We start from the raw sequence: 11879 nt of genomic DNA, 5'->3' as shown, positions 1-11879 counted from the left end.
AAACTACTAATTACAAAAAATGGTTGTTCATTCCTTATGAATACATACTTTCAAATTGTCCATGTAACGATAATCATCATGCGATAAAGCTTATTTACAGTTAAATTGTCATAAAAAAATCATCAATTGAAAACATAGAAAGTTACATACATCAAATTATTTCTTTACATGGCATGACAGTTTATTGGGCCTTTTCCCCCACAAGTGCCCCGTTTTGGGTTCAGCGACGTTGTATATGTAGATTGAACCTGCATTCTAAAAATAAATTCAACGGTTAAGATTTATCGACTGGGTGAGTGAACATGTTGTTGTCTCATTATACTGTGTTTAGTAAAGCGTCGGTCTGCTTTTTAAACTCTCGTAACATATAAGGTTAGTGTTACCTTGCATTGTGGACATGCGCATGTATATTCTTATTTTTACGTCATCGTTCATGCTGTTGCGCATGCGGAATGGCTTTAGTTTGACTCCAAACAGGACGCTGCACATACTTGGTATACAGAACAATGTCAAACATGGGAATCTGTCGCTATGTTTATTGTTTATGCATAATGTATGTGTTTTCATACCAAGTAAGTGGAAACCAGCTTCAATCAGAAGAAAGGTATCGCAAACGATCAGTAACTGTCGTAAGGTGCGACCTGTTGCAAGGCAAGTTTGGAGTGAATGTCACAAACAACACCGACAAGAAAAGAGAGGTCATCTATGAATTTAACTACCGGCTCGACGATGAGGTAACAAAATACATTTTTTTTATTCTGCGGCAGCAGTCTAGGAGTGTTTAAAATAGGGTTGTCAAACCAGACGACCTTTTTAGTAACCGGTTTTTCGAAAACATTTTCCGACCGAGTAACCGGTTAATCGGTCAATTTTGAAATATAACAATCAACAATAGTAAACAGTTTGTATATTTTGCCAATGTTTCATTCTAAACGTATCCACAATTAATATGTATGTATAAGATAACAAGATAGATAATGTAATGGGCTATGGATGTCCGTTATTGGTTTTTTGACAACCGAATTAATGGTCTTCCCTGCCGAGTAACCGTTGACAACTCGTTGGTTTTGATATTACCTTTATCTATATGATTTTGTTAAAAACTATTTTCGTTATGTACCTCAATACCCGTTGTGTGATTTAATTTAGATTGATTGTGAAATTTGTTCCATTTTTCTCGGAACTCCCTATTATAAATGAACCGAGCATTGCAAGGTATTGTATTGGAATGCCGGATCTGACACAAACAATGGTGTATTGTTGAAAGAATAGTGCAGCTAGCTGTATTGATCCTAGTACATGTAATCACCGTAAACTGGGCCTGGTTACTCAGTAGTGTCGCTATAACATTGTGTGTTTTCCCACGAACAGTCGGACTATGTAAAGCGTGACGCGGTGTATTTTAATGTGCATTCAATTTTTAGTAAACCCATAAGAGGGATACACAGAATGACCACTAACTATACCTTTTCACCAAGCTTGCTCATTTCCATTTTTCTGGGGGGGGGGGGGGTTCTGGGTTTTTTTAATATACAAACATTTGTGATTCTTAAAGATACGTGTGTTGTTTTCTGATACAAAATTATGTGACTGGTGACCACAGTCGTTATAGTCTCTTCTCCTTTTAGCCTCACTACCGCAAGAACGTGACCGTAGTAATCCATATTTTAATGTCTCGATGAGCTACGAGAAATTCCCTGAGCCATACAAAAAAATCATTAGAGTCACAGAGATCACATATAGATAAAGTTTACCATTACTAACTGCGCAACAAACTTCTGATGATACGATATTTCCATATTACAAAAAGAAATTTTAAACGCTTACACGGTGTTTACTCATAATAGCGTTAAGCTGAAGGTACTTGTTCCGAATATCTTCGTCTCCATTGAATTCTCGAACTGTATAGAGAGGTGGTGGGACGGACGAACGATACAAAGTATCGCAAACTAACGTTGTGAATGTTCCTTCGCAACCGTAACATATGATATAAACTTTATTTATTTTACGATAATTATGAAAAACAAACTTTCTGTGTGCGGAAACCGGAGTACCCGAGGAAAACCCACATAGTCGGGCAGGTGACCCAATTCCTTTTCGCGTCCGATCGGGGAATCAGACCCAGACGCTCAGTGAAAGGCAAGTGCGCTATCCACTGCACCGACTGACCTCCCAACAGTAACATGAAGGCGACGAAGCAACCATTTTCTTTCTGTCATCTGTTTTGACACAAGATAAGCTTCATCAGTTAGCCATTAGAAGGAGTGGTTTCCTGTTTATGTTTATGTGTATTCCGCTGCAATATAACAGAATCTTGGATATCTGAAAATTTTCTAATGACCCTTTTAAAGCCGTTATCAGAAGGTTTTGATGTATTCCCTTTTTATATCTATATGATTTTGTAAAAGACCATTTCTGCTTAGTGTGTGATTTTTTTGGATTTCTTTTTTTATGAAATTTGTTTCATTTTTCTCGGAACTCCCTATTATAAATGAACGGAGCATTGCAAGGTATTGTATTGGAATGCCGGATCTGACACAAACAATGGTGTATTGTTGAAAGAATAGTGCAGCTAGCTGTATTGACCCTAGTACATGTAATCACCGTAAACTGTGCCTGGTTACTCAGTAGTGTCGCTATAACATTGTACTTTCCAACGAACAGTCAGACTATGTAAAGCGTGACGCGGTGTATTTTAATGTGCATTAAATATTTTGTAAACCCATAATAGGGATACACAGAATGACTACTAACTATACCTTTTCACCAAGCTTATACAAACCTGGTTACTCAGCAGTGTGGCTATAACATTGTGTGTTTTCCCACGAACAGTCAGACTATGTAAAGCTTGGCGCGGTGTATTTTAATGTGCATTAAATATTTAGTAAACCCATAATAGGGATACACAGAATGACCACTAACTATACCTTTTCACCAAGCTAGTTCATTTCCATTTTTATGTTATATTTCTAGGTTTTTTAATTACTGGTTTATTATCACCAAGACATATACAAACATTTGTGATTCTTAAAGATACGTGTGTTATTTTCTGATACAAAATTATGTGACTGGTGACCACAGTCGTTATAGTCTCTTCTCCTTTTTGCCTCACTACCGCAAGTACGTGACCGTAGTAATCCATATTTAAATGTCTCCGCTAAGGATCTAACCTTGGACTTCTGATGTATTATTCTGCACCAAATGAGCTACGAGAAATTCTCCTTAGCCATACAAAAAATCATTAGGAATAAGTTGTTTTTTACCAGAGTAACAGGGATCACATATGGATAAAGTTTACCATTACTAACTGCGCAACAAACTTCTGATGACACGATATTTCCATATTACAAAAAGAAATGTTAAACGCTTACACGGTGTTTACTCATAAAAGCGTTAAGCTGAAGGTATATGTTCCGAATATCTTCGTCTCCATTCCATTTTCGAACTGTATAGAGAGGTGGTGGGACGGACGAACGACAAAAAGTATCGCAAAGTAACGTTTGTGAATGTTCCTTCGCAACTGTCACAGATAATATAAACTTCATTTATTTTACAATAATTACGAAAACAACTTTTTACAACTTATACCTATCAATCTTGTTGGCCCGAATGTTAGCGCGCGGGGTTCTTACTATCGAACAAAAACCCGGAGTATCCGGAGAAAACCCACGTGGTCGGGAAGGTTATCATGACCCCATAATGTACTTTTCACGTCCTACCTGGGAATCGAACCCCGACCGCCTTGGTGAAAGGCAAGTGCGCTATCCACTGCGCCACCCGACCACCCAATAGTAGCATGAGACGACGAAGCGACCATTATCGTTCTGTCATTTTTTAACACTAGATAAACTTCATCAGTTAGCCATAAAAAGGAGTGGTTTCCCGTTTTAAAATATGTTTATGTGTATTTCCCTGATATATAACAACAGAAGAAGGAAGAAACATATTCTGTTGTCTGCTATTTTTATGTCATTTTCAATCGACAGGTATTTTCCTCGTGCAACATAACCAAAATATTTCAATATGGCGAGCAAAATCAGTTTTATACTGTATATAGATGACTTTCTTTAGGAATTATTTCAGAGGAGGGAATTCTCTAGTGTTTTGTGGCCAGGAGGACAGATATCCTAAATGAAAAATATATTTGAGATGTTTCCTGAATTTAGTAGGTCAATTACGTGTATCCGGTTCAACTAATTGACACGGTTGAACATGAAAGAAAACGACAGGCGCAGATCTGAACCGAGGCTGACCTCAGGAATATTCGGCACGTGCAGATTGAGGGGTCCAGACGTGCCTGACCGAAACTTAAATGCTGACTATTGCTAGTTTGCGTAATTTATTTATAAAACAAATTCATTTCACATGTATATATTCTAAATAAGTTAAATTATTTATTTGATGCATGGAGGAAGGAAATATTTTTTGTATATTGTTACTTATTCTCCGAAATTTTGCGTTATTTTAGCTCTGTCTTCAGTTCGGTCCTTTCTGCGCCATCTGAACCGTTTTAACCGGGATGCGCGAATGCAACCCTAGTCTGAGTTTATATCGCTGCGTTTTAAAAGGGAACCCTATATTACCAAATAACACCAAATTGTAGAAGTATGGTTAGGCACATACTTCATTTTGTCGGCAAATCATTGTTGTAATAAATGTATCACATGCATTATTTGCCATGTATACACGTCACATAATTATTCCTAAAGTCTTAACAACAAAAATAAATTTATTACAATGTACGTGACAGCTAAGCACGCCGGAGTCTTCTTCTAATATGTTTTTATTTGTATTAACATTTCAAGGTCAACCATTGTAATCTATGCTACGACAACATATTACGCTCTATAAAACCTGTAGTCGATGAATGGTATCCTCTCATCTGCTTAATAGTAGTCAAGCGGACGTAAAACCACTCACACTAACACAAACAAAGATATCCCAACTTCAGAGAAAAGCGTATAGACGAGGTTGTCCTTGTTCATTGTCAGATGTCAATCACGCATAAATCGTTCTCATTCATTGAAACGTAAGACCAGTTTCATATTCAGAGCATATCACGAACCATAAAACACCTATTTGGCTGTTTTATCTTATTGATAATACATAATATGATAATAATAATCAGGTCCCTTTCCGGTCAATTTTCGAAGCAGTTAATATGTCTACAATTCTAATCTACCTAAAATTGATGTTCTGTTCAAGAAGATATCACTTACCATGGCCTCTTTTGAGATTCCAGTTGACGTCTGTCTTATATCTTTATTTTTTTGTTTTTATTCGATATACTTCAATTAGGTATTTATTGGCCCTAATGCCATCTTCTGCATTTAAGCAAGCAATAATGAAAATTCAATTTGTCGCCAATCCTGTTTACCTTTAAATGTGAAATTCTTAAAAAAATACAACTGTATGTTTACTAAACATTTTATTGCAATCAAGCTATAATGTGATATAGCTAGCTTGCTTTACACTGTTCGCAGACAATAGCTTTGAGGGTCACAGTAGCTTCCTTGGCGGCCAGCAAGGACAACCCCGTCCTGTTCGGAGTTCGACAACAGCATGGTACTATGTCTTGGAAACTGCCATTCAACGATCCGGAACACACGTGAGTGTTGTAAATTACAGTGTGTGATTATTGTAAACTATATAACGATTGATACTAAGTCCAACGTTTACCGAAATCTGCACATAATTAATAAGCGCACTGTGCTCTGATTGGTCGATATCCAGTCTGCATTATCCGCAAGATGACTTGCTTCAAAATCGTTCGATTTTGATGACACTTGCTTTGCATGTTCATGTATTATACACTAAGGCTTAGTTTGAAGTTGAACAAAAAACAACTGGTTATTATACTGTGAATATATGACTGCATTCTGATGAAATTTATGTTGTATAATGGCAAATGCTAACCTTAAAAGTGAGCAAAACCTGGACATGATTTATTACTGCTATCTGATTGGTCGGCGGTTGCCACACTATAACTTGGTAAAATATGACAGGATTCTGATAAGACTTATGAGGTTTATAGAAATACCTTTAATTAAAATAATCGACTATTGGCAAATAGGGACAATTTCACTTTCTTTTATCATTGTTTGAAATATATAAAAAGGAAGACAATGCTATTAAAATCAAGATTGTGAACGTCATAAAGAGTATAAGAAATAAATATATTCCTTTTGGTAAAGTAGAGTATGTTTCATCACGTTCCAGAATTAGCTTTTAACTTAATGAGTACTACAGTACACATGTCGTTCTTACATTCAGAGACAATAATACATCAGAATGATTTATAGTATGTCACATTGCCATGGGACGGGCGTGTATTGTTCCGGCCTGCAGTACCCTTCTCTTTTTTAGCCAAAAACATCGACAAGTTGACTGAAATAATATTTTACTTTTGATTTGTCAGTTGTATACGGTTTTACGTCCTACCAAAATCTAAGGTCATGTAGGTATACGTGTGTGTGTTTGTGTGTGCGGGAGACTGAACGTGTAATTGCCTCCTTAGGAAAGCACGGTTTTGATGCCGACTTTATAGTGTTGCTTGAAGACTATGCCAAAGACATCCAGCACATCACTCCATTGCAACGCTTTCGGACCGTCTTTTCTTTCTCACCCACTCCTAGTTTTTAATGAAGTCTGTCTCCGCACTGGTCTTTGCTTGGATGTATGTATCGGGTTTAACGTCCTGGAAAAGCCAAAATGTTGTGCTGAGTGCCTTCGGCATGGTATTTCAGTGAGATAGCACTATAAAGTCGGCATCAGATACTGCTATCACAAAGTGGCAAGTACACCAACATAACCTGTCTCCGGCACACATACACACTTGCACGCTTACACAACGCACATGGAGGCACGTCCTTAAATGACCTTATCTGTTAATGGGACGTCAAACAAAATAAAACCAAACCAAAACATTCGTAACAGCCAAGGTGATATGGAGACTGGTGCTTAGGGAGACACCGCCGAGAATGAAAGAATAGAGAGGTGAGAAAAGAGACCTAACGGTTGTAATGGAGGGGGAGCAACTGTTCTTAATTCAGTGTTCCCAGTAACGGAAGAAAAGTCACGATTCTGCAGGAGCCCCTTATAAGGCATACTTTAGAGTATCCTCCTTTCCTTCCTCATTAGTTAAGACCAGCTGGCATTGTCTGTGTCTGTTAGTTACATTTAGGTTGAAGGAACAACGGTTTTTAGGAATTTATATGCTTGATGGTTGCATTAATTTTGCTTTTCTGAGTGTCTCGGTGATTAAACCACCGAAACACATGGTAATGTTGATAATATATAAGTATATACCCTATGCAGGTTCTGGGATATATTAGGCCTGCTGCATCCCAGTGTATGTCGTAAAAGGCGGCTTACATGGAAACCCCTGCAGAATCGGAACTTTTCTTCCGTGTATTCTACGAAGAGGAGATGGAAAAATTTCAAAATCGATCTTCTACACCACTTGAGACCTTTGTATTTACACTCACTTCTTTATTCTTTCATTCATTTCCCTAGTCACCCGTCTTTATTTGACCTCAACAGTTGCGAGGAATTTAAATCCCAAATAAACACATTTTTTTATTGACCTTGTTTTACAGCTCCACATACAATGTGGTAAGCCGAAATCTGTGTCCATTCCCTGTCACCAACAAAAACTCTTCTGCCATGTACCAGACAATATTTGTGGACGTTTACTCGTTTTCTATCAACCTCTTGCCTTTTTCAATCCTTGTTGATTTCGTGAAAGATTTCAACCTCAGGTAATATGTGTGGTGTTTTAGTATCATAATACATTTAGTTCATTAGCTCATCTGGTCCTAAGGACCGATAAACGTATGCAAAGGAGCGTCGTCCGTCCGTCGGTCCGTCCGTCCGTCCCTTTTCCATAAACAAGAGGCCCGATGGGCTTGCATCAATCAGTTGGTATTAATCTTACACCTGTTATCTTAAAAGTGATCTAAAATAAAGCTACAGGCAAAATATCAGTATTTATGACAATAAGCCATCCAAAAGAACCTGTGAAAAGATTTCAAATCGTTTGACCCATGTGACCTTGAAAACTAATAAGGTCATTACGTTGAACAATTTTGTAAGCCCTTCATCTCATAATACAACTTGCCAAACATCATCACCATATAGACCTTTCGTTTCTCAAGATTAGGTCATTTCAATGTTAATACATATTTGACTAAATGTGACATTGAAAGTGGGTCAATGTAATTCAAATAAACAGGTGGCTTAATGGGCCTGCATCCCCCACCTGGTATTAATCTCACACTTGAAACCATAAAAGTGATATAAAATAAATTTAAAGACAAAATATCAGTAGTTATCACCATAAATCATTCAAAAGAACCTGTTAATTTTTATTAAAACATTTGACCCTTGTGACATTAAAATTCGAACAAGGTCATTCTATTGAATACACTTTATAGCCCTTCTTCTAAGCATGCAACTTGCAAAATATCACCACCGTAGACCTTTTGTTTATTGAGATTAGATCATTTAATTGTTTATACATTTTTGACTAAATGTGACATTGAAAGTGGGTCAAGGTCATTCAAATATAAAAGCTTGATAGCCAATCATCCTAACATGCTATTGGCTAGATATCAATATTCTAGCCCTAATTGTTATTCAGAAGAAATTATATAAAGTTTTAAACATATTTGACCCCTGTGACCTTGAACATGAGTGAAGGTCATTCATTTAAACAAACCTGGTCAGATATCATTATCCTAGGACTTTTTGTTATTCAGAAAAAAATCGTTTAAACATTTAAACAATTTAGCCATGTGTCCTTGAATAAACTTGGTACCCCTACATGATGGCTTCCTCTAAGCATGCTACTGGCCAGATATCAACACTCTAGGCTTAATGGTTATTCAAAAGAAGTCGTATTACGTTTTCAACATATTTGGCCCTGTGACCTTGCATATGAGCGAAGGGCATTAATTTTAACAAACTTGGTAGGCCTTCATTCCATCATGTCACAGGCCAAATATCATCATCCTGCGCCTTTTTGTTATTAAAAAAGTTGTTTAAAGGTTTCAAACATAGTTGACCACTGTGACCTTGAATATGGGTGGTGGTCATTCATTTGAACAAACCTGGTAGCCTTTTATCCAGGCCTGCTACTAGTCAAATATCAACATTCTGTACCTCATGGTTATTCAGTAAAGTTTTTTTTTTATAAATATTTGACCCCTGGCTATTCAGAGGAACTTATTTAAAGTTGTTTTTAAAACAATTGACCCTTGTGACCTTGAATATGACAAACTTGGTAGCCCTTCACCCCAGCAGGCTACTGACAAACTATCTACATCCTGGTTCTTTTGGTAATTCAAAAGAAGTTGTTTAAATGTTTATAACATATTTGACCGCTGTGACCTTGAATATGGGTGAAGGTCATTCATTTGAACAAACTTGGTAGTCCTTCATCCCAGCTCACCCGGCCTTGCACCCTGCAGGTAGTGCGTAAGAATTGTACCTGCTGCCCCCAATTGCATGATCGTAAGAGGCGACTAAATTTGGGACCTTATCTCTTCTCTCCTTTCTAAATAACTTTCTTCTTTCTAATGTCTCCCTTGACAATGCCTCACTTTTGGCCATTTGTTGAGCGTTCGCCCCTGTGAGGAAGGCTTAGGGTTCTGTCCCCTGGCCGAGACATACCAAAGTCTTTAAAAATGGTAGTTTATACTAACGCTCAGCAAATTAGGAGTGGGACGACTGGTTCGCCCGTTGTCAGTATAATGTGACCGGGTGGGGCGTCCTGCTGGGTGTCTTCGGCAGTATGTTTCAGTGAGGTAGCACTATAAAGTCGGCATCAGTTCCGCGCTATCACAAGGAGACAAACACGAACATATCGCAGCCTCCCAAAATACACACACATACACTACACGCATGCATCTTGCACACATGGGAGGCCGTCCTTAAATTACCTTAGCTGTTAATAGGACGTTAAACAAAATCAAACAAACAAACAATCACCCGGCCTTTTCGGCCAGGTGAGCTAAAAACCATCAAAACATTAGACAGGGGAAGCAGAATTTTATTAAATTTGATTGGTGTGCCCCCTCCCTTCCAAGGCCCAATACGGGAAAGAAAGATTAAGCATAAAACTACCTCTGCATGAATAAAGGTATTTTCACAAAATTTTCTGAGCTAAATGATCTTAATTTTATATAAATTTGGGATGTGCTGACAGAGCCAAAATTGAAAAATACATAATATTTTATATTATATTCAGTTATAATATGTTTGTCATGACTGACTAAATTACTTGAAGAGCGATATATCTCCATTTACTGTTACATTTTATTTCATTACAGTATAGCTGGTAATTTTGTGGGGGATTTTATTTTGCTATGTTTGCGGTCACCAAAGATAGCTCATATTTAAATTCTAAGCGAACATTTATGCAAGGAATAAACAAATATAAAATGTAAAAGCATGTTCACTATATTACTGGTGATACACGGAGATAACACATCCGTTCAATATTGTATTTTACGTCATTTTGATAAATGGCTTGTAAAAAAATCTCATTTGACATTGTCACCCTTTACGTTACTAAATGCCATTTTATCGTTAATATACCCGAATTTGCAAAGTCAGCTGCAATTTTTTGCCACCGAACAAAAATATTTTCAACCACGAATTCATTAATTCTCATGAAGTATTGTGTTTTGTTATGCATTGTTTCACTTGTACCGTTTGTATATTCAATGTAGAATTGATGAGATCAGGAATGTGAATATTGCGCCATCCGAACCTAAGTACTTCATGTACACCTTTCCTGACAACGTCGACTCTGTGTTAGTGCATGCGAAATCTGACAGCGACCTCTGCATGATATTCTCCGTGCAGGATGTTAAGGTAGGTATTCATGTTATTCCTTGATAGTACAAGCGAAATCTGACAGCGATCTCTGCATGATATTCTTCATCTAACGTCTCTGTCTCCGTGCTTAACGCTCAGCTTTTATGGTAATAGCAACAACTGGTTCGCCCGTTGTCACTATAATATGACGGGTACACTACTGTGCTGGGTGCCTTCGGCATGATATTTCAGTGAGATAGCACTATAAAGTCGGCATCAGATCCGCGCGAAGAGGCAAAAACACAAACATAACTTGTCTCCGGCATTCATACATACACGCAGGATACACAACACACATGGAGGCGCGTCCTTTAATGAACTTTGCTGTGGAAAGGACGTTAAACCCTATACAACACAAACACCAATACACTGAATATTTGCTGTCGTAAAGATATACACGGCTATTTAGAAGAATTTGCAGCGCCATTATATTTTGAAATTTGAACGAAATCGAGCAATACATGCTTGAAGCTCCATTCATAGCAATCAAAATAAGAGACTAGGGGATTGTTCATTTATGTGGAATAAACGGTTTGCCTGTTTTCAAATATAACATAGCGGGTTTTAATACTAGCGGACCTGCAAATGTTTTGTAAGGCTTTGTGAAGGCTCGCCTGAAAGCAGTATCAGATTACTAGATCCGACCTTATTCATAAACGAACAACTTTGGTCCAACTGATTAAACCGTTTTGATCGCGGTTAATGAAAACTGCCCAGGCAATCATCTTGTCTTATTAACGACTCTATATTATTCCTTAGCTTCTAAGCTAATAGCTTTTCATATTTGAAGTCCAGCACTAGGGACAACTGCCTAGATTCATAAACACATGCATGAAAGGCTGCAAAATTCAATAAATAATAATCTGTCAACAATTACATTATTCAGAGGCACTGTATTTTACGGTATCAAATCTTAGGTAGGGATTTCAATCGTATGATGCGTGTGTTCTCATTCCTACAACCACTATAACCAAATAGCCATTTTCCAAAAGAAATGT

General features: G+C 37.5%; 1 protein-coding gene across 2 annotated transcripts in view; it reads left to right on the top strand.

Annotated features, from left to right (window-relative positions):
* The first annotated feature begins 420 nt into the window (after positions 1-420).
* LOC110454061 (SID1 transmembrane family member 2-like) overlaps positions 421-11879 on the top strand; it is a 49163-nt gene continuing 37704 nt past the window's right edge. The window contains exons 1-4 of one of the 2 annotated variants that reach the window (XM_021503399.1): positions 421-734; positions 5484-5608; positions 7599-7760; positions 10734-10878. In XM_021503399.1, the coding sequence (XP_021359074.1) occupies positions 507-734; positions 5484-5608; positions 7599-7760; positions 10734-10878 (660 nt within the window). In that variant the 5' untranslated portion in view covers positions 421-506. The remainder of the gene's footprint in view (positions 735-5483; positions 5609-7598; positions 7761-10733; positions 10879-11879) is intronic. The other variant, XM_021503400.1, reaches the window with a different exon arrangement.

This window comes from Mizuhopecten yessoensis, unplaced genomic scaffold (assembly GCF_002113885.1).
Source record: "Mizuhopecten yessoensis strain PY_sf001 unplaced genomic scaffold, ASM211388v2 scaffold7651, whole genome shotgun sequence".
NCBI lineage: Eukaryota > Metazoa > Mollusca > Bivalvia > Pectinida > Pectinidae > Mizuhopecten > Mizuhopecten yessoensis.
This window is presented reverse-complemented; position numbering and strand designations above follow the sequence as displayed.